Source organism: Neofelis nebulosa, chromosome 5, assembly GCF_028018385.1.
Source record: "Neofelis nebulosa isolate mNeoNeb1 chromosome 5, mNeoNeb1.pri, whole genome shotgun sequence".
NCBI lineage: Eukaryota > Metazoa > Chordata > Mammalia > Carnivora > Felidae > Neofelis > Neofelis nebulosa.
Window position 1 is genome coordinate 71925042 of NC_080786.1, and position 23899 is coordinate 71948940.

The window sequence follows — 23899 nt, forward strand, 5'->3', positions numbered from 1 at the left end:
GAATATTAATTCATTATCTGCCATAGTTAAGTGCTTTTTTTGGTTTTGTTTCGTTTGTTTTTTTAAAATGTTTGAGAGAGAATGCGTGCCTGCACATGCAAGTGGTGGAGGGGCAGAGAGAGAGAGAGAGAGAGAGAGAGAGAGAGAGAGAGAGAATTCCAAGCAGGCTCTGTGCTGTCAGCACAGAGCCCTACTCGGGACTCAGTGTCACTAACTGGGAGATGATGACCTGGGCCCAAATCAAGAGTTAGATGCTTAACTGACTGAGGCACATGGGTTCCCCTGTTTTTTTCATAGAGGAGGGACAACTTTCAGGGTTTTTCCTCTCATGTAATTGAGAACATTTGAATAAGTACTTCTGTTTCTATCATAGAAGGCATGACAACCAGCGATGTAGATCATATAGCTTGTGATGAGGGTTCTTGAATTGATTCACCTGCAATAATGTTCACTTTTTGAAGAAAGATCAGGGTTTGATTTCTGCTTGCCTTATGCAGTGTTGCACAATGATTATTTTTAGTCTAATTATCATATTAGTTTACGGATGTATCAATTTTATTTTAGTTTCTTTTAAGTCTGTTTAATAGATTGCTAACCATAACTCACTTATTTTAAAGTCAAATAAGTTAATGAAAACATACCTGAAGTTTGCCTTAATGTCTGATGATGAACCTTGTGGACATTGTGGCCTAGGAGGGTATGGTGCCCCCTGTCTAGGGTGGCCACCTCCTGGTGAAGGTACCACTGCCAAGGGTCCCATTTCCATATTCGCTGGGTTCACCCAGGCTAATTCAACTCACAAGAAAGTGTTTATTTTTTAGTTTATAGTGAGAACCACAACTGCCTGTAAGTGGGATGTTTATGTTGGCTTGACCAGTACATTCCTTCCCTGTGGGGAGCTGACTTATATTTAGAATATTGCTTAGTGCACATGGAATCCAAGCAGGTTGTGGACTCAAGTATTTAATGGCAATGTGATCTGATCATCTGGTTTCCTTCTCCCCAATAAGGATATACCTGTTCAGTGAGAAACTCCTACTCACCTTGAGGTCACAACTTAGAATTAGTTCTTCCAAGAAGCCTGGACCATGCAGGCTAGGCCATTGTGGTGGCATGGGTAATAAAAATGGGCCCCGTATTAAATTCCATTCTGGGTTTCCATGGGTACAGTGACAAACCAAGAAAACAGATCACCATACAAACAAACAAATAAAAAACTTTCCTCTATGGGAGGAGACATTGATTTGGCAAAGCAAGGATGAGGTTCTTGGTAGGAAGGGACTGAGGAAGGACAGAGGCAGGAGAGGGTGTTTTGTTCTTCTATTGTGAAACTAGTTTACTTAAGAAGAAGCTATAATGCCTTGGTGGCTGCAGGAGAAGCTTCTGGAGATGCCCACAGCAGCTGTGAAATAGCCTGTCCCACCAACCCCTGTGCCAACTCAGTACATCTCAAGATGGTCTTTCCTGAGTCCATTTCACATTTTTTTTTCTATGACTACATGTCACATGTCATTTATAAATTCTTCATGATTGCCAAAAGGGTCACAGTTCCTTTTTAGATTTCTTATATGTTACTCACAGAACTGTTTTTATCATTGTGGTAAAAAATAACTATCACGTCTGACCAAATCATGTCACATCTTTGGAGCAGTTAATGACTGGAGGTAGGAAACATTAATTTCTCATTATGGCATGAGCCTAAAAAGAACTATAGAGTGCTGTGTGGTGTTCACTTATTTCAAAATCCTAAGCCAATGCCATCAGTTCAGTTCTGGCAATTTCATTATTTTCTAATAAAGTTCAAATAATTAGGGTCTTAAACTCTTTAAGTCTTCAAAACTGTTTCATTAGTTAATAATAACCAAAGTGAAAGTGCCTAGGGAATGTCATTTTCACCTCCCAGCTAGTATTTGAGTGGTATTTTTTTGTTACTTGCCATAGATTAAAAAATATTATTTATATATTTGTTTCAAATTATTAGTTTAAAGATTTTTGTTGGTGTTTTTAGTATTTAAACTTTTGGGGAAGTATTTTTTTGTTTGTTTGTTTCTTTTGAGGGGGATGTTTTTCTTGATTGGGCTGGGGATTTTGTCCTTTGTTTTGCTTTTGAGAACACGGAGTTGTACTAAAGAAAGAATATAAATGAAGGCTGCCTACCTACAAGTTAAAATGGGTCCCTAGAGGAAGAGGGATAGCAGAGAAAGCTATACAACATTTAATCTATTAATAATAAAAAGACTGAATTCCTTTGGTGGCCATGAGTCTCCACATGGGTCAGAAGGTTACCATAGTTTCTGTGTGTGTGTGTGTGTGTGTGTGTGTGTGTGTGTGTGTGTGTGTATTTATTCTCCCTGTGATGTTCCAAAGAGGAGGAACCTCTTTGGACAGTCTATCTTTTCCTGTCCTAGAGAATGCTATCTTTTAAAAAAAATTTTTTTTATGTTTGTTTATTTTTGAGATAGGGACAGAGTACGAGTGGGGGAGGGAAAGAGAGAGAGGGAGACACAGAATCCAAAGCAGGCTCCAGGCTCTGAGCTGTCAGCACAGAGCCTGACATGGGACTCGAACCCATGAACCGTGACATCATGGCCTGAGCCAAAGTTGGATGCTTAAATGACTGAGCCACCCAGGCACCCCAAGAAATTGTGATTTTTGACTCTTCATTCCTGTTAAGGGCTTGCGATGATGCTTCACCAAGTCTCTGAGTCTCCTGAGAGATCTAAGGAAATAGAATGGCACAGAGAAAAAAGTACTGGGGGGGGGGTCAGGATACCTGGGTTCTGAGCCGCCTGTGGGGTTTGAGGCCAATTATTTAACCATATGAGCCTCTTTTCCTCACCTGCAAAATGGGCCTGAAGATATCTGTTCCCTCTCCCACAATTGCACTGCTGTGTCAGGACGCCGAAGACAGTAGTTTGGAAAGCTTTGGGGGTTATTTGCCAAGAAGGCCAAGATGCTAATCCCTCAGGCTCTGGTGCCCAGGGACCGGGCCTGGGGTGGCTGGAACCTCCTGAGTTACCCTGCTGTGCCACATGCATCCTCATTTTCTGTGTGTGCTATGAGGTGGACGCATTTGGGAAGTACTGAACAGTTTTCACTAAATCACTCACCAGCCATGTGGGGTGTGGACACTAACATTGGACAGAAGGGATGAAGGGGCAGGTGGGAGGTGGAAGTTGGTGAGCTGGTAGGTCTGAGACCATAGAGGATTCCACAGGCAGAATTTTGTTTTGTTTTGGACTTAAAACCTCACCCCAGCCATTCAGCTGCTCCCCAGGGCCTGTGCGTTCCCTTTGTTCCCTCCCAGCCTCCCCCTGCCGTGGCAATCAATTGTTAGGCATTTACATCTGTTTAATTTCAATTATTTTAACTTTAGATGCTGCTTTTTAATTTTTTTGTTTCAGAAATCCTTTTTTTATTTTATCATTTTTTAATTAATTTTTTAATGTTTGTTTATTTTTGAGAGAGAGAGACAGAGAGCAAGTGGGGGAGGGGCAGAGAGAGAGGGAGATGGAAAAATATGAAGCAGGCTTCAGGCTCTGAGCTATCAGCACAGAGCCCCATGCGGGGCTCGAACTCACGAACTGTGAGATCGTGACCTGAGCTGAAGTCGGATGCTTAACCGACTTCAGCCACCCAGGCGCCCCAGAAATCCTTTTTAAAAAATTACTTCTTGAAGTGTCAAAAGACTTGATATATGTCAAAAGACTTGATATATGGGAATAATTACAAAATCTATCTCTTTATTATGTGCCTTGTTTATCATCTTTCCTTTCTCCACTTGAGTGTAAACTCAGGAGGGGTTTCTCTTGACTTTACTCATTGATATGTCCAAGCCTGGTGCATAGAGGGAGCTCAATAAATATATGTTGAATATTGAACAACTTGGTTAAAAATCTCATTCCTTGTTTTCTCCTCACCCTCTAGATGTTTATTCTTTTCAAGAAGAGGAACCTGTTTTGGATCCTCATTTGGCCAAGCACTTAGCGCATTTTGGAATTGATATGCTTCATATGCACGGGGTAAGAAGGTCGACTTTGTCTGTGCTCCCTCCTTGCAGGGAGGGAACCATTTGGTTTATTTAATATGTAATTCCTGTAACAGGAATCTTGCTTCTATAGGTTTTCGGTTTTAATGTGTGCATTTACTTCTTGGATTTAATTCATTAGCATTTTCTTTTGGTTACCAGCTTAGAATATTTTTTTAATGGTATAATAAAAGTGGCACCTCCTCAAGTACCATTTGTTTTAGTTGGAGTTTACTTGCAAAATTTCTGTCTCCTCTGATGGAGAGTTGCATGAATCACTCCTTGTTCACTGAAGCGAGAAGGTACGGGAAGATGACCTTTAAAATGATCTGTGACCGACATCACTTTAATTAATTTCAGGAAGGGAAGCAGAGCTCGGGGGTGGAAAGAACAAGCCAACATACTGTTGATGGGAAAAGCTTTGCTTCATTTAATACTGTGTTTTCTAGCCAATATCATGCCTATGTAATGTTTGTCCCTGTGAGGAGCTGTTTGAGTGTGCGTGCTCTGTTGTGGCCCTTTCTTCCCAGCCCGCCTCCCTGTCCTCAGGCTCTCCTCCCCTGTCTCCTCATCCTCATTCATGTCACCTTCTAGTTTATGTTCTGTGCTCTTCTTAAACCCCCCTCTTATTTCAGGGCACTCCTAAGGCCCATGATTTTTCTTCACTTTCCTCTCCAGCTTTCTTGCCTTTCTGTTTGCAGTATTGTGTTGTCTCTTCCCTTGAAGTCACTCCACTTGCTTCTTTCTTTCAGTTCCTATTTGTCTTTCTTCCTCCTCTTATCTCCTTTCCTCAGTCTCTTTCATTTAAAATTTTTTTAAGTTTATTTATTTTTGAGAGAGAGAGAGCATGAGCATGGGTGCGGGAGGGGCAGAGAGAGAGGGAGAGAGAGAGAATCCCAAGCAGGCTCAGCAGTGTCAGCACGGAGCCTGATACGGAGCTTGAACTCATGAATTGTGAGATTATGACCTGAGCTGAAATCAAGAGTCAGACGCTTAACTACCGAGCCACTCAGGTGCCTCCCTCTTTCATTTTTTAATCTTTTAAAGATGTGTTTCTTTTTTACTGTGGAGAGACATACATAACATAAAATTTACCATTTTAACTGTTTTTAAGCATGTGGTTCTGTGGCATTGAGCGTGTTGACATTTTTGTGCAGCTATTACTACCTCAGTCTCTTTAATTAGGTTATTTTTCTGCTTAGCTGGAGGAATAAAGGGACAGAAACATCCACTGCTGTTAGAAATAATTCTTGGGACATGATCTTTGGGTGATAATTACAAGTAAGGTTGGTTTCCTTCATTGACTTTGCCCCAGACAGAGAACGGGCTTCGAGACAATGACATCAAGCCGCGTGTCAGCGAGTGGGAAGTGATCCAGGAGACGGGGACGAAGCTGAAGCCCATGTATGGCCCCGGGTACACGGGTCTCAAGAACCTGGGCAACAGCTGCTATCTCAGTTCGGTCATGCAGGCCATCTTCAGCATCCCAGAATTCCAGAGAGCGTAAGTGTCCCCTTGCAGACCTGTGCGCACAGCGCTGCCCTTCGTCCACTCCACGTCCAGTCCACTCCATGTCCAGTCCACTCAGCATGTGCCGGGGACCCTGTCTTCCTCAGCTGCAGGACATTTCACCACATCCTCATGGTGTGACTTCTTGCACTGAAGCTGGGTGAGAACACTTGTCAAGTGTGACGGGAATCAGGTGAGATTAGGAGAGCTTTGTAACTGAGAAACTCACAGGGGTTTGTCATATTAATAATGGCTTCCATTTTTAGACCATCAATCACCCTCTATGCCAAGAAAATATTAATCATCAATCTTCATGGAAGCCTGCCACATTCCTTCCTATAGATGCTCTAGGAGAGATTCAGTGATCGGTTTGATCAGTGTTGCCCTCCTGGTGAGTGGAGTTTCTTGGCGGATTTAAGCTTTTCGTTTTTTTGCTACTCAGAATGTGGTTCACAGACTGGCAGTGGTCCTTGGACTGCTGGATAGGGATCTGTGATAACTATGGAAATTGAGTGAGGATTTAGAAGTTTTTGTAGCAATTTGACATTGTCATGCTTTATGAGAGGTGTTTCATTTTTTCTTTTATTATATTTTTTAAAGGAGTCACCTGTATGAGTTGAAATAAAACAGCTGGCCCTTCACCATAGATAATTGGGAGGCACTGATGTAGGGTGCTTCCTAACTGTGTGTGTATGGGGCTGCCTTCTTCCTCCCACATGGAGGGGGAGAGCAGCTGTGTCTGTGGCCCTTTTCTTCCCTAGGCTGGGCTTAGATGGGTCGCTGCACAGACTGGGAGTGTGGCTGTGCACTCGTGGGCAGCCACTGCCTAAAGTTTAGAACATTATCTTTGGGGTGCCTGGGTGGCTCAGTTCCTTAAGCATCTGACTTTGGCTGAGGTCATGATGTCATAGCTCGTGAGTTCAAGCCCCACATTGGGCTCTCAGTGCACAGAGCCTATTTTGGATCGTCTAACTCCCACTCCCCCCCCACCAAATAATTAAACATTATAAAAATTAAAGAAAAAGAAAATTATCTCTAGTGTATTCCAGAGCGGGTAGGTTTCTACCATGGTTCAAGTATGGAAGAGGACACATGTGCTTACAGATGGAGGGGTAGGCAGCACACTAGGACCAGCACAGGGCAATTTTTTACTCACGTAGAGTTGAAATGCTAATTGCTTTAATGGTGGTTAATCAAAAGTATATCAAATATCCTTTTCTTTCCTCTCTTGGTATTTGAATACTCATTCCTCTTGCTGTTTTCTGGCTTTGGAAATTTGTGGTTAGTTTGCATGTCTAGTTTTCCTTTTCACATCCAGCCAATGAGGAGTGGTTCTGCTCTGCTCAGCAGTGTGCTGGGTGCAGGGGTTCAGTGGTAAACAAAAGGACACGGTGCCTGGCCCCACTTGGGCAAACAGACACTGAATAAATAAATGATCAGAAGAGCAGCTGCATGGTTATAAACATAGTAAGTTCCATGGAGGAAAAGGGGAAGAGGTGATCAGGGAGGATCTCTTTGAAGAAAGGACATGCAAAGGGGCACACACCCTGACCCATATGCAGGAGGAGTGGGGCGGAGGGTTTTAGAGGAAGAGCAAGTTTGAAGCTCTGAGATGGGAAAACCTTTTCAAAGTTATGTATCACACATCGTATTATTTTCACAAATTTTTGCCATTGTCTCCTACTTGTATTGTTATTTGGGGGACAGTATAACTTCGTCTTATGTGTCTCATGGTCCAGGATTTTTAAAAAAAATATTGAAGGAAAGACCTTATGGTAGGTGTTGTATAATCACTATTTCTTTTAAACTAGAATGGAGGAAACTTGTGTTCTTTGGTTACAAAATCCAACATTTTCAGTGCTTTATAGTCTATAGTTTTTGAAAATGCTTTCTACCCTCCAAAGTTTGATGAACGGTTTTATCTTTCTGATTTTTTTTTCTTTAATGAAAAAATGTACCTCACATCTGTGTTTTGGATTTAAGATTCAAATCTCTCAGCTCAGTGTTGTTTCAAGAGTTTTAGAATTTGATATTACTGGATATTTAATTTTCTGATTTCTGCACATTTACTGTATATATTTGAACATGAGCAATCTATTCATACTCATCCTCAGTCTGCTCATTCTTTTACCAAGTGTCAGTTGATTGAAATACTTGCTTTTCTGACTCCTTTCTCCCCAGCGGGACTAATTCAGTGGGGTTAGATTCAGGGGACAGTGTCTCCAGTTTGTAAGTAGAAAGAGTGTCTCACAGAGAGATTAAATGCCTTACGTACAACCACAGTGTAATTTAGAAATGTCAGCCTGACTCCTCGATACTCTTTCTGCCACCAGAACCCAGTTTACATTTCAGAATACTTCTGATGAGGATCCAGTCTAAGTAACCTGGTGTAGTGTACAAACTGAATGAGAGCTAAGATGGATTATTAAATAGCAAAACTGTTTTTCCTTTGAGAACTGCTAGATTGCAAACTAAAGGTATAATACGTATTTTAAAAAGTATCCAGCATTGCTTCTGTGTTTTAACTTAATTTTGTTGTAAATGAAGAATATTTCTCGTCGATTAGAAAAGTAATATAAATTACTAGCAAAATGGGCTTTTCTGACATCAAAGATTTGCCACCTTTAATTTTTTATTCTTCTCCACCAATCTTGCCTGAAAGCATAAGCCTTTTCACTAATGTTCATCTTCATATCATGTTCGAGATATGATAAAGACTGGTTTGTAGGAGAGCTGATGAATTCATCATGTTGTGTTTTAACAATTCCTCAGTACAGTCTCTGGCTGTGGACAGTTTTGTTCCAAAGTTTGGTTGATCTCTTATTTGGCTCTTGGTCGACTGAAAATTTCTAGATGGAATTGTTGCCCTAGTGACACATCCAAAAACCATCTGAATGGGACTGTCCCAGAGAAGTGGGCTCTGTTAATTTTGGCATAAGTACATAATATGGGAATAAATTCTGAGTTTGTAGACAGCAGGTGCCTACAAGTGTCCAGTAGTTGGGGGATCTGATTAGAAGTCATTGCTGACTACTATTTGTCATGGTTCTCTGCTAGGGCTTTATTATAGTAATGCCTTTTATGTTGGTTTGTAGGTAGTCAGTTATGGAAACTGGTTATATGGTTACACAATATAAATGTATTCAACACTTTTTTAAATTAAAAATGTTTTTATTTGAGAGAGAGAGAGCATGAGTGAGGGATTGGGATAGGGAAAGGGAGAGAGAGAGAGAATCCTAAAGAGGCTGCATGCTGGGTGTGGAGCCTGATGCGGGGTGGATCCCATCACCCTGGGATCATGACCTGAGGAAAACCAAGAGTCAGATGCCCAATCAACTGAGCCACCTAGGCACCCCCCACAAATATTTTATGAGTGCCTTTTACATGTCAGATGCTATTCTAGTTCTGGAGATGCAGTGATTCAGATCATGTATCTGCCTTCATGGAGATTATACTCTCGTATATAATCTCTAGAGAGATGATAAACAGGGAGATAAATAAATTATAGAATTGCAAATACTGAAGCATGCCAAGAAGAAAGTGAGCCAGGGTCAGGTGATAGGGAATTAGGAGGGGTGGAGAGGTGCCTTTTAAACAGACCTGAGATGGAGCAAGGGTCTGTGGAGAGAACATTCCGGGAAAGAGAGCAGATGGCATGACCTTGAAGCAGGTGTGAGCTTGGCATGTCCTGGCAAAGAAGGGCATGTGGCTGGTGTGTTGTGGTCTAGGGGAGAGGGATGGGAATGAGGTCAGAGAAGTGGGCAGAGCAGAGTGCATGAAGTGCCAGTGAAAGGGATCTGCTTCTAGATTCTTCTTTCTAGAGCTTTCACACTCAGAGAGTTAAAGCTTGAAAGTGGAAAGATGAACAGCACAGAACAGAGGGTTTGAAATAGGAAGTGAACTTGAGAAGTGAATGATTGTATAGTGAGATTAGCTGTGGGTGGTGGAAGTTGGCGCTGCTCTGTCAATGTAAACTGGTCAGAAGGACGGGTTGGGGACTGCTCAAGGGATCACAGATAGGGCAGGTACTTCCAGCAAACTGGTTCAGAGCATAGGTTTGGAGCCAGGCTGCCTGGGTGCACTCTGGGCTTCATCACTCCTTCCTTGGGTGACTTTGGAAGCATCCTGATTTCTTATCTCTCCAATGGGTAACAATAACCATCCCTTCCTCATATGGTTTTCATGAAGACCCAACCAGGTTATATAGAGACCCCTTAAGGGATAGTAGTTGTTACTCCTGTTATCATCATTATTCATTTTGATATGATTGGGATAATTTCCAGCCTTACCATTCGTTTTTGAGATGGCAGTTGTGATGGCATTAGCCGGTGGTTTCTGACTCTGGCTACATGTTATAGTCATTTGGGGGACTTTGAAAAGATTGCAAAGCCCAAGCCTCAGTCTCAGGCAACAACATCAGAACATCTGGGGGTGACCCTGGCTTTGGTATTTTTTTGAGAAACTTTTTAGGTGATTCTAACTTGCACCCAGGGTTGAGACCCACTGATAGAAGCACAATGGAAGGCCATGAAGATAGCTGTAAAGGTAAGATTTCAGGAAAACTTTTCTTTGGGTGGATGAGTTAACTTTGATAGAAAGACAAGAAGGTCTTAGCTAGGATGGCAGCTTATTTTATTTCTGTTCATTCACTTCCTACGTTTTGACTCTCCCTTCTCATTTTCTAGGTATGTGGGAAATCTTCCAAGAATATTTGACTACTCTCCTTTAGATCCAACACAGGATTTCAACACACAGATGTAAGTGCTGATTAAAAGGTATCTAAAGTTTTTTTTAGAAAAGTATCCAGTAAGTGTTCTTAGTGGTTATTGCTGGGTTGCAGAATTAAAGGCAATTCTCTTTTCTATTTTCTGTATTTTTAAAAGTGTTATAAAATGAGCGTGTGTTACTTTTAGAAGAAGAAAGATATTAATAGTTATTTATAAAGGACTGAGGCTAGTTTAAAAATGACATCGGTATCAAGAAGAATGAAATAAATAAGTTAGTGTTTAAAGTTTTTAAGATTTATTTATTTTGAGAGAGAGTGTGAACAGGGGAGGGTCAGAAAGAGAGGGGGAGAGAGAGAGAGAGAGAGAGAGAGAGAAAATCCCAAGGAGACTCTCAGCACAGAGCTGGACATGGGACTGGAACTCACAAACTGTGAAATCATGACCTGAGCCAAAATCAAGAGTCGGAAGCTTAACTGACTGAGCCACCCAAGCCGCCTTAAATAAGTTATTTTTGAGTAACCAAGATAAAATGTTCCAGCTAAAAGCATTCATAGGTAATGTTAATATCTCTATGGGAAAACAACAATGATGTTTTTGTTTTTCTTTGTCCCTCCTGTCCAGGACTAAGTTAGGACACGGCCTTCTCTCAGGCCAGTATTCAAAGCCTCCAGTGAAATCTGAACTCATTGAACAGGTGATGAAGGAAGAACACAAGGTATGTGTCCCAGTGTTTGCCACATTGATATGCAGGTAGGAGGGGACTTAACCAGCTAAAATACGGATTTCCTATGTTTTGGCAATTGGTGGCTGTAAATTTAGGAAGGTATTAGAATAGCTATTTCATTTTGGAGTCTAGGGTGTCTGTGTGCTCTTAAAAGTTGTGGTAAGAAATAGCTAGGGTTGGTGTTTCTAGTCATAGTTGCTTTATGGATTTTATGTGCGTGCCATTGTCACTGGTTTTCAGAACAGTGTTCTTTGTAAGATAGAGCTGAGATGGAAGGAATAAACCTGATACAAATATACAAACATTTTCTCCTTGGGCAGCATAATCTTGGCCCTTATAATGTCTTTTTTCTCCTAGGCCTCAACTTTGTTTGCTAGGATTTCTCAAGAAGCTGGTTGTTAAAAAGCAACACACACATTCCTATTCCACCTCCTCCTCCACCCTGCTCCCACCTTCAGAGTTGGGAATTCTGAATTTCTGGGGAGGGGTGGGTGGTTCTTGTTTTTGGTAAGCTCCTAGCAGATTTGTAAACCACACTCAGATATGAGAGACTCAGTTGGCCATTCAGTCACTGTTTATTGATAGAATAAATGCAAGATGCACCCCGTCTCCTAATAGGGAGACTTGTGTTTCCATGTGCCTACAGAATGGGCTACTGACCCCTCCCTGGGTGGTTCTGTTGCTCAACTCCAGAGGACACTGCTCACAACCTGGTCTTTTTGAGAGGTGCCCTTGAAATTCTGCAGTACACAGCTTACACAGCTGCGTTTGGCAGCCCGGCTCGTGGTGCTGCATATGGCCTGAGTGGAGTGCGTGCCCCTTTTCTCTACCACCTGCTCTGCCCTCAGAGTGCTCTGTTTTGACTTAGTGGGCAAATCTGTTTCTCAAGTGTTGACCTCTGTGTTCCCACCTTCAGTTGGTCATCCTTAACAAGACTGACAGCAGGAATTCAAAGTGAATAAACGCTTGTTCATAACAAAGCTGGCTAGTTGGGGAAGTGGAGAAGCTGGGAGAAGGGAGATTATGAAGGGAGCATTTAGAGGTGGTGTTTGGAGGTGGGGAGAAGGAAGGGACTTAAGAGGGTGGAGAGGGAAATAGATACTCCGAATGGCCGGGCTGGGAGATCAGAGTGGTGTGGGGGGCAGGGAGATGCGTTGGTATCCACCATGGCGAGATAACGAGTCTTTCATCCATCCAAGACTGGAAAGCCCTCATCTGGGACACAGCTGAAGGGATGGTTTGGATATGGGGCTGGAGTATGGGGGTTATTCAGGCTTCTTCCACCTCTGAGCTCCCATGAATCCTTGAAGAGGTGATGGTGAAAACAGCTGGGCCCAGCATTTTGTTTTCATCACATTTTATCCTGGGTTTTCATCCACACTATGTCACTTTGTGGGACACTTTTGGGTCAGAGCCCACCTTCCTTGGTGGAGGAGAAGGAGACTGGATTGGGACTCGGGGACTCTGGCTTCCTTTCCTGGCTCTGCAAGGAGCTGTGAGATCATGGGCTAGTCACGCAAGCTTCCAACCCCAGCGGTCAAATGGCAGAATTGGTGTGGGTGGTGGTTGTGACTGTTGCAGGTGTGAAGGTTGTCTCTCCAGTGTAAATAAAATCTGTGTGTATTCCTGCCTGGTGTTGTGCTTTTGGAGTCTCCTCATTTGAGAAAATATAGAATAAAAATCATCAACTTAGTAATATTTGCAAGTAAAGTTTGGTTTGGTTAATATTACAATGTCCTTTTACATTAGAAAAAAAGTAGTTCTTATATGAGTAAGGCGTGTATTTATTCAAATTCTATGAATAGTGACTGCTTGGGGCCCTTGCCCCCTCCTCACTGTTGGGTTTAGTGACTGTGGTGCAGTAGCTCTGTGATCTCCAGGGTCTGTAGCCTACAAGTGGGAACCCCAGCTTTGTCTGGCCCAACATGGGTAACCCAGCATTTGGGCCATATTTGGCCTGTAGGTGTGTTTCCTTGGCCCACACATAAACACCTGAATTTCCAGCTTCTCTTAAACACTAAGACCCTGTGGCGATTCCAGGCCCATGATAGCAGATGGCTGGAGCTGAGTAGCAGCCCTCCCTTCAAACAGGACACACAGTCCCCAGCTGGCTCCAGTCCCTTTGTGATTCGTGACTTGGCCAGTATGCTGTTGCATTTGAGTGTGTGACCTTTAATCTAGATGATCTGTGAAATCCTTTCCTGCTCCAAGGTACCGTGATCTAATGGTCTTAGAGAAAGGATCCTGAATGTGACCAGTAGTACAATGTGCATCTTGGGAGTGTGGGGAAGACCATCTAGCTGGGTGGGATACAAGTGAGCCTTTGGTTCAGAGATCACCAGGGTCTCTTTAACATTCAAAAGGAGCTTGAGTTGACCATACAATCTGTGGCCCTGGGGGAGTCAGTTTTAAGCTGCTATTTGAACAGACAAGTGATTCATAGTAAAATCTCCATTTCCCCTCCCAGTGGAGGGAATTGCTTTTCTGAGGCATCAGGATTTTCACTGGCAGTTGGTTTCAGAGAAACCAGTTTGTGAGACTCTTCTCTGAGGTGTCAGGAGCCCTTTGGTGAGGTGGCCTTGTCCCAGGCCTGTGGCTTTTGTGATTTGTAATGTGCCTGAAATGCCCTAAGAGAAGAAAGAAGGTGTGCTAAAGCAGAGAAGGGGATGGATTACAAGAGGAATGTGTTGTGGAAGGGAGAGAGCATGAGAGAGAAGTCAGAGCCACCATGTGGTGGGAAGGCCTTTTTACACGGCCACCACCACCAGCAATACTAATCGCTAAGATTGCATAGTGCTGAGGAAAGGCCTGGCTCTTCCTGTATGTTCGCTAATGCACAGAAACCTTGCCTAAAGTTACACAGTCAGTGAGTGGCAGAGCTGGGATTTACACCAGGCAGGCTGGCCCCTGAGTCTGCATTTGACCCCTACATTATTCTGCATCCCTGATAGTTGTTCTGGCTTTGCTTCAGGCTTTCCAGTGCCCCAGTGTGTGGATGGTGTAGGTGGATGACAACAGGGGGTCCTTAAAGTTTGCAGAATTGCCAGGTGGCCCAGCAACTTGTGTTTCTCAATACCTCTGTCTTATATCTTGGGTCCTTTCTAGGCTACATGCTTCCTAGTTTTAAGTTGGTCTTCTGTAGACCAAGGCAAAATCTAGTTTTTATGTACACATGCTTAATGCACATTTTCATTTATAAAAAGATTTGCTGTATTTGTTTTGGGCACTGCCATTTCTACATGAATTTGTTGAATTGATTTTTAAAATTAAATTGCATCTGCTGTAGATAAAACCTCCTCACTTTTATAAAAGGACGCTTTTTCTTCTTCTTCAAAAAATACTCCTGATTTTATGCATTCTAAGACCATGCTTTCACACATTTTAATGCTGAATAACTCTAATTTATTTCTTCTTCTGAAGATAACATGTTTTAAACAATTCTGTATTTTAAACAAACTGCATTTCTTACATGACAATTCATTTGATTTCCCCTCTAAAAAAATACTTGATGAGGAATTACCGGTCTTAGTTTTTGATCACCATGAGATTACCAGTGTTCTGCTTTGAGGTGATGTAGTTTTACTCCCAAGCATAAGAACTTTATTTTCGCTAACCTCCATTTTTCTCGGTGGGGAAAATAGAACATTTCTAACTCACTTTTTGAAATATGAAAAATAGCTTGGGGAAAGCCCTCTGTTCCTTTCTCTTTGGAGATTTGGGGTTTGAATCTGGGTTAGGAACTACTGGCCCAAGGTTTATGGTTTAAGATTAATAAAAGTTTAGGGGCGCCTGGGTGGTTCAGTCAGTTGAGCATCCGACTTCAGCTCAGGTCACGATCTCGTGGTCTGTGAGTTCGAGCCCCACGTTGGGCTCTGGGCTGATGGCTCAGAGCCTGGAGCCTGCTTCCGGTTCTGTGTCTCCCTCTCTCTCTGCCCCTCCCCCGTTCATGCTCTGTCTCTCTCTGTCTCAAAAATAAATAAAAAACCTTAAAAAAATTTTTTTTAAAAAAAGATTAATAAAAGTTTAAATGAACAGATGCCATACATGTGTACTGGGGACAGGCTGAGATGCATCTAGCTTTCTTTTTATTCCTGTGGTCTTACAATGTAAATATCCATACGGGTGTTGCTCTAATGTGATACAAAGCCCCACTCTTCCTGTGTGTTTATTAATTAAAGCTTTAGGCTCAGCAGAATGTGAGTGGAGAGTATCTGGCTGCTTTCTTGGTGCAGAGTTAAACAGAAAGCCCTGTATAAATAAGCATGTGGGAAAGATTCTGAACACTGTAGTCCTCTCGCTAATTTTAGCTGATCTGTTTTGCAATTGCTGATGGAGAAAGTAAGTACAGTATCCTATAAATATGACAGGTTCCTTAGGTGGTTGCTATTTTGGAGACTCCTGGGGCTCCCTCTTAATAAAGTTAGTTGTTGAGACTAGCCATTGCTTCAGGTGTTTTAAGAGCTGGCTCATGGTGAGAGTGCATGCTTCCTGAAGGCAGGTCTGACTCTTGGTCAGGTCTGGTCACTCCCTCTCATCTTGTGTGGTGATAGACCCATAGGGGACACTGGGATGATGTCAGTGACCCACTGCCAACTAAGAGATGTGGTTTCTGTGACTTCGTTCTTTGGTTCTTATTTTGGTTTTTTGGTTTCTTTTAACTAACTGCCTTATCCAGAGCCTGGTCTTAAAAAAAATTTTTTTTTTTTAAATTTGCAAATATGCACACAAGTAGCATTGTGTAGCTTTAGCAATCACCATTCTGCCAGTCTGGTTTCAGCAGTCCCCCCTGAGCTCAACTTTTCCTCCCTGTTCTCTTCCTCTTTCCTCCCCTTCCTCTCCCTTCTCTTCCCGGCAGGATTTTAACACAAAACCCAAGCATCCTCCTTTTCTACCTGTACATGTTCAGTATGCAACTGTGACTAGAATGCCTCCCCCCCCCCCATAAAAATCATGTTAAAAGTTGTTTAAAGTGTTAGTAGCACAGTAACAAAATTCACAACCATTCCTTAGTATCATCTAATATGCAGTCCATGCCCAGAGTTTCCCCTGCAGTATCAAAGATGACTTTTACAAATCCCCCTCCCTTTTTTTCTGCAAGCTATTGATTTATGGAAGGAGCTGAATCATCTGCCCCAGGATTGCTTTAAAGATTGTTGCCTTTTTCAGCTTGTGTTCCTGATAAGCTGGAAGCTAGATCTGGAAGATTTTGGACTATGCTAGATATGAAGGGAACATACTAATAGCTGAGTATAGGAATTAGTAAGACTTCCATCTGAAATCAGATAGATAAGGTGTGGGGCATGGGCACAGGCAGACAGGCCAGCTGATGACCAAGACATTAACTGTGGAGTTCAGCTAGTTTTAACTAAGATGCTTGAACCCGGTGAAAGCCGGGAGCTGGTCTGCAGTGTGACGTGGAGAGGAAGAGATAGCGTCTCTCTGGTTAGGAAGCTTCTTCAAATAACTTTTCAATGGTAAACAAGCTATAGCTTGACAGAGGATCGAACAAAGGATTAAGAAAGGTCAGTCCAGGGAAAACAAATGAAATGGGCACAGAAAGAGAAGAGGTGTGGGGGTGGGTAATGAATGAGGCTGGGCCACGGCCCAGTGCGGGGCTGAGGTGCTGGGGTTCTCACCACAGTCCCTGTTGAAACTTCTCCTCCCAGTTGTACGACCACACAGTGAATGGCACAGAGCAGCAGCCAGCTTTTCTGAATTTACTGACTTGTTGAACTTTCCAAGGCAGCTGCTTTGATGGGGACTGGCAGCCACATCGGGTTGAAGTGCAGCTTGCAGGAAGAAATGCCATCAGCAGCAGGCAGTGAGTGTGTGTGTATGTGAATGCCTAAAGATAAATGCTCAATGTGAAAAGACTCATTCCGTGTGGTGCCTCTGCACTGCCAAGAGCAGAGGAATAGTTGCTGGACTGGCCTGGAATGTTGACTCCAGAAACGTGTGGGTTTGAAGAGTGCTCAGTCAGAGTCCAAGGCATACTGTTTTCCTTTTTTCAGCAACTGGTGAGGTGGACTCAGGGCCATCAGAGATGAGAGCTAGTAATTATTACTAGCAGTATTAAGACATGGGATAGGGGTGCTGGGTGGCTCAGCTGGTTGAGTGTCTGACTCTTGATCTTGGCTCAGGTCATGATCTCATGGTTCCTGAGTTTGAGCCCCATGTCAGGCTCTGCGCTGTTGATGCACAGAGGATGTTTTGGATTCTGTCTCTCCTTCTCCTCTCTGCCCCTCCTCTGCTTGTGCACTCTCTACAAAAAAAAAAAAAAAAAAAAAGACCTGGGATAAAGAGAGAGACAGACACACACAGGGAGACAGACAGTGAGATAGCAAGTAGCTGACTTCTGTAGCTGTGTGATCCTGGGCCAGTTACTTAATACTTCTCTGCTTCAGTTTCCTCATCTGTCAAGTGGAGAAAATCATCATCATTATCATCACCTCATCAGGTTAGGTGAGTTAAGCAAGATACATGTATAAAGTAGTTAGAACTATGCCTGACATCTAGTAAGTATTTATCCAAGTACCTAGAACAATGGCTGACATGTTATAGCACTCAGTAAATTTCTGTTAAATGAATGAATAAATGTTAGCCGTGATGCAAGGCATTATTTTTGTGTGCTTGTGTTAGGTGACACCATGTGGTAGACAGGCATCAAGCAGTGTGAGTGAAGAGAGTTACGCTTGTTACATCGTCCCCAGGAGGTCTTTATACAGGTAGTAACATTAATTATCAGGTGTAAATTGGTCTTCATCTAGCACTGGAAGCACATCTGACGCCACGCATGTGTGTAAGCTGGTCATTTATGTACAGTTTCCAGGTCCTCAGATGCCCAAATGCTCCCACTTTGGAGAATTCTCCTTTAAGAGCTGCTGGCGCTGTTGTGGGTCTTCTGCAGTGTTCCTCAGCATTTGTTATGGACAGGTGTGTTGTCTTTCATTTCCCCATGGTCTCTCAGCTCTCGGAAGGTGGAATCCCCAGTAGTGCTCTGAGTGATGTAGGTGATTAGTAAATACTGGATAACAGGGTTAGGTCACATATATATTCAACAAGATAGGAAAAATCACCAGAGTTTTATTAGAAACGTTGCTTTTAGGAAATATGTGTTGGGGAGATTTTACACATAGAGCCGCTATGGGACTGCAGGGAGGTGGGTACGAGAGTTTTCCCATCCCCCGTTGCATCTGATTGTGTGATCGTGCACACCTAACATGGTCCCTGGACCCTAGGCATTGACCTGGATGTCCAGGAGATCTCATAGAAGTGTGAAACGTGGCCTCCACCTGCTAAAGCCTGCAGTGAGGCCGAGGAGGTGGGCCAGAGCAGACTGGAAGTTACAGGAAGTGGGAGGCACGCTGTGCTGTGTGCTCAGTGATGGCCCGCCCAGGGACCACGTTCCCTGGACTGCAGAGGGGAACGTGGCCCAGAAGCTGAGCAAGTGGAGGTTTTTTTTTTCCAATATATGAAATTTATTGTCAAATTGGTTTCCATACAACACCCAGTGCTCATCCCAAAAGGTGCCCTCCTCAATACCCATCACCCACCCTCCCCTCCCTCCCACCCCCATCAACCCTCAGTTTGTTCTCAGTTTTTAAGAGTCTCTTATGCTTTGGCTCTCTCCCACTCTAACCTTTTTTTTTTTTTTTTTCCTTCCCCTGGGTTTCTGTTAAGTTTCTCAGGATAGCAAGTGGAGGTTTTGAGAAGAAGTAGGTGTGCAGCAGCCACACAGTTTGCACAGTACATGAACCACTTCCTCTGCTTGCTTGGCAAGCTGTTTGTCTCACTGAGACCTACTGTGTGCTACAGCTGCCACTCCCTATCTTTGCTTCAGAGAGCTTGGAATTGGAATCACAACTGGAGTTCATTCTGGTTCTCCTCTGTTAGCTGCATGATAATCTGGTCGTAAGACCTCTTTGAGTTGAAAGATCTGTCTGGCACTTCTCTGCCCGTCTCCATTTCTCTAGCTATCAAGTGAGGATAACAGAAGTCTCTTCTTTGCGGGGTTCTTGTGAGTATTGGGTGAAGTGACATGTAACGCCATTATTAGATGGGTGAACTTGGAGGGGACTCAGGAAACAGCTTTATCATGAGCCCACCTCTGTCCTCTGTGGTGATATGGACTCATCCTGTTCTGCCTCTTCAGAGCATCTCAGGCAGATCGCCTAGATTTCCAGTGATTTCCTGCAGATTACCAGCATTAAAAAGTCCAGTTCACATCAAAGGCAGTTGAAAGCATCTCTCCCCTACCAGGCTCGGGAGTCATGGAAACCAGCAGTGCACAAGGGCTAGCTAGCATCAGCATCCTCTGGTAGCTTTGTGTCCTTGCTCCCTCTGGCTCTGGCCCCTCTAAAGTCAAGTAAGGATCGAGGGATGGAGATACTAGACAAGAGGCAGAGCCTTTCACTGAGCTAGTGTGTTTGGCTTCCTCTTGGCTGCCATGTGTATTCTGCCATGGTTAGCCTTTTTGTAGGGGCACATTAGTGGTTTCTTAGAGGTGTCCCTCCTCCCTGCTTGTCTCCTCAGGGACCTCCACAGGAACCTTTCCCTATTTTCTGTTCAACTGACTTCTGTAACCCCCACCTTGGCTCCTGCCTCAAGTCTCCTCTGCCAGCTGACTTTCCATCATCTTATGCAGTGTCCTTTCTGAAGGAGCCTGGCTACTGTTTTTCTGGTCCCCAGGGAAGTTCACATATCCTTGTCTATCAGAGTTGTCCCTGCCACCCACTCTTTGCACTCTGTCATCCTGGCAGCTGCTGCTAGCCTCCTCCAGCTTCTCCAGGCAAGGGGCAAGCTCCTGGAAACAACCCGTGCTCTGATCCAGAAACAGCCAAGGGCACGCTCATGAGCCTGAACACTCTGTAGCGGTTACTGGGGGCATGCTGTGCCATTTCCTCTCTTGGAGGTACAGGCATACGTCGAAGAGAATGTGGGTTTGGTTCCAGACCACCACAATAAAGGGAATACTGCAATGAAGGGAGCCAAATGAATTTTTTGGTTTCCTGGTGCATATAAAAGCTATGTTTATACGACGCGGTGGCCTACTTTTTTTAATTTTATTTTTTTAATGTTTACTTATTTTTGAGAGAGAGAGATACAGAGACAGAGCACAAACAGGGGAGGGTCAGAGAATCTGAAGCAGGCTCCAGGCTTGAACTCGTGAATCGAGAGATCATGACCTGAGTCGGAGTTGGATGCTCAACCGACTGAGCCACCCAGGCGCCCTGACACTGTGGCCTATTAAGTGTGCGGTAGCATTATGTCTAAAAAAAACCCCCCCAAACAATGTGCATACTTTAATGAAAAATACCTTACTGCCAAAAAATGCTAATCATCATCTGAGCTTTTGGTGAGTTGTAAGTACTGATCACAGGTCACCATAACAAATATACAATAATGAAAAAGTTTGAAATATTTTGAGAATTAAGCAACATTTGACACACAGACACAAAATGAACGAATGCAATTGGAAAAACGGCGCCCACAGACTTGCTTGGTGCAGGGCGGCTACACACCTTCAGTTTGTAAAAAAACACAGTATCGTCGAGTCACGGTAAAGTCAAGCATGATAAAATGAGGTGTGCTGCACCCCCGTCTCTACGGGGGCTTCTCTCAGACTCTCTCACAAGGAGGGAAGGGGGTGCTGCAGAGCTCTCCTCCCCTTTGGCCTCTTTCAGAGAACCCCCACTCCTGCCTCTCTCGCCTGCCCTGAAGTGGGCCATAATGGCCTGCCTTGGAGCATGTCCTGTGAAGATGGGTCGAATAATGCCTTTCTTTAGAGAGTGGAGGTGTTTCTCCTGTGTTTCGTTAATGTGGTGTCTGCTGCACACTAAACGTCTAGCGAACGTTGGCTGTCATCACTGTTTAACTTCTGTGGGCTTTAGTAGTCTCATCTGAAAATCGGGACTTATGGTCATCCCTACCCTGCTGGCCGCTCAGTGCTGTTAACGTGTGTGAAACTATTGTAAGTTGGTTTTATTTTTACATCTCAGCCTCAACAGAATGGGATCTCTCCACGCATGTTTAAGGCCTTCGTAAGCAAGAGCCACCCGGAATTCTCCTCTAATAGACAGCAGGATGCCCAGGAGTTCTTCTTGCACCTGGTGAATCTAGTAGAGGTGAGAAGGTGGTTTTCCAAACTGCTCAAAGCGTTGTAAGAGGTGTGCCCAATCTGCAGGTGCAGCCCACTGTGTTGTGGCCAGGGTGCCCACCCCCCGCCCCTTTCCCGAATCTCTTATGGTCCAAGCTCATGTGGCATTGGTGTGAGGCTTGCTCTGCGCAGCCCGTTGGGCAGAGTCGCTTCTCAGTCCCTGTTTTCTAGCACTTCTGGATCTTCCTGTTCTTCTTTAATTTGTACTTATAAGAGTGTTTGTCCATAATTTCATTCACAGGTTTTTTGGTCTCCATGACAGACTTCCTTAAGAGGCGGGTGTGGTCTTTGGTGTCCTTGTGCCACCACTCAGAAGAGATGGGCACGTTTTGCTCACAGCAGAGTCAAACCACATTAAACACTGTGGTTTTTCAAAGCTACTGAGAATTTGTGATTAAACTATTTTTCCCCTTCTTAAAAAACAGCCACTTTTTCCTGATTACAAACATGTTCTTGTGGAAAATATAAAAAGGCAGAAAGAAAATAAAAATCACCAGTGAGAACAGCCCCTACCAACAACCAGTGCTAACATTTTGGTGTCTGACCTACCAATCACTTTCTGGGTGCATTTTTTTAAAATTTTTTTTTAACGTTTATTTATTTTTGAGACAGAGAGAGAGACAGAGCATGAACGGGGGAGGGGCAGAGAGAGAGGGAGACACAGAATCGGAAGCAGGCTCCAGGCTCTGAGCCATCAGCCCAGAGCCCGATGCGGGGCTCGAACTCACGGACTGCGAGATCGTGACCTGAGCTGAAGTCGGACGCTTAACCGACTGAGCCACCCAGGCACCCCTGGGTGCATTTTTTAAAGCAGGTTTCAAACCTACTGGGACTTGAACTCACGACCCTGGGATCAAGACCTGAGCTGAGATCAAGAGTCGGATGCTTAACTGACTGAGCCACCCAGGTGCCTCCCTGGGTGCATTTATTAATTCTCTCCAGACTGTTTCATAAGCATTGTTTTGTTTTCTTTCTTTTTAAAAATTTTTTAATGTTTATTTATTTTTGAGAGACAGAGACAGGGTGTGAGCAGGGGAGGGGCAGAGAGAGAGGGAGACAGAATCTGAAGCAGCTCCAGGCTCCAAGCCGTCAGCACAGGGCATGACGTGGGGCTGGAACTCACTAACTGTGAGATCATGACTTGAGCTGAAGTCGGATGCTTAACCGACTGAGCCACTGAGGCGCCCCTATAAGCATTACTTTCCACTTAACCTGTTGTGAATGTTTTGCCCATATCGTTACATATTTGGATGCAGCATGATTTCTTTTTTATTTGTATGTAATTTACACAAATGCATTTACATGATCATATCATATGTGCCTTAATTTTTCCAGGGCAACCCTTTATTACCCTCGCCTTCCCCCTGCCTTGTCTTTAGTATGGCTCCCTCACCCCCTTTCTTCTGATTCCATCTAGGTCAGTCCCTCTTTCATAACTGTTCATGGCTGCATAATGTTAATTCACATGATGAACTACAGTTTATTTAACCAGTCCCCCATTTTTTGACTTTAGAGAAATGCCAGTGTTTTGTTATGAACGTACTCTAGGTGAACTGCCATGCCCAGAGGGAATGCTTGGTAATGCCCAGTCTCTACACCAGATTGATAGATACTCTGTTTTATGCCAGTTTTTATTTATGGCTCAATAGTCCTAAATTTACTAACCTGATACAATCTAATCTTCAGAGGAACCGCATTGGCTCAGAAAACCCAAGTGACGTTTTTCGGTTTTTGGTGGAAGAACGTATTCAGTGCTGTCAGACCCGGAAAGTCCGCTACACGGAGAGGGTGGATTACCTGATGCAGTTACCTGTGGCCATGGAGGCAGCAACCAACAAGGGTAATGGTTCCAAAGTGGGAAACTAGCAGTGTGCTTTCTCATACGTGAAAACCCTCGGACTGGAGAGAAGGAATACGGTTCAGTCACTGCCAAGTTGCGTCAGGAGTAGACCCAGCCCAGATGGTGTCTGGTTGGCACATCTCTTTTCCTCGTTTCCTCAGTCCCCATGTGATTTTCTTGTGAGAAGAGTCCAACGCATCACAGGTTTTTGTTGGAGGGATTACGGATGGAACCTATTTTAGTGCCTATAAATTTGACCAACCAGTTGGCTTGGAGTCAGCTTAATTTGGTGGGACATTATTTGTAATTATAAATGTGGGAAATTCTTTGAACATTAGCACTCATGAGTTGTGCTATAAATTCTGAGGGAAATGATCAGAACTGCGTTCTTTTTATTTATTTATTCTTTTTGGGGGGGTGCAAGTGAGCGAGGGGCAGAGAGAGAGAAAGGGAGAGAGAAAGGGAGAAGTGGGCTCACCCAAAGTGGGGCTTGAGCTTACCCGATGTGGGACTCAAACTCACGAACCATGAGATCATGATCTGAGCTGAAGTCAGATGTTTAGCTGACTGAGCCACCCAGGTGCCCCAGAACTGCATTTAAAAAAAAAAATTTAATGTCTTATTTATTTTTGAGACCAAGAGAGACAGAGCATGAGCAGGGGAGGGGCAGAGAGAGAGGGAGACACAGATTCCGAAGCAGGCTCCAGGCTCTGAGCTGTCAGCACAGAGCCCAATGCGGGGCTCGAACCCACGAACTGTGAGATCATGACCTGAGCCGAAGTTGGACGCTTAACCAACTGAGCTGCCCAGGCACCCCCAGAACTGCATTTTTTGATGTGAGACATTCTAGCAGAGATCTTGAAATAATCTGGCTTTGACCTCTGAGTATTGAAAATGCCTCCTGTGGGAGATGAAG

General features: G+C 43.8%; 1 protein-coding gene across 1 annotated transcript in view; it reads left to right on the forward strand.

Moving 5' to 3' along the window:
- USP13 (ubiquitin specific peptidase 13) overlaps window positions 1–23899 on the forward strand; it is a 120404-nt gene that overhangs the window by 55859 nt on the left and 40646 nt on the right. The window contains exons 7-12 of the mRNA XM_058730575.1: window positions 3928–4022; window positions 5343–5530; window positions 10222–10293; window positions 10885–10978; window positions 20986–21111; window positions 22830–22983. Coding sequence (XP_058586558.1) covers window positions 3928–4022; window positions 5343–5530; window positions 10222–10293; window positions 10885–10978; window positions 20986–21111; window positions 22830–22983 — 729 coding nt within the window. The remainder of the gene's footprint in view (window positions 1–3927; window positions 4023–5342; window positions 5531–10221; window positions 10294–10884; window positions 10979–20985; window positions 21112–22829; window positions 22984–23899) is intronic.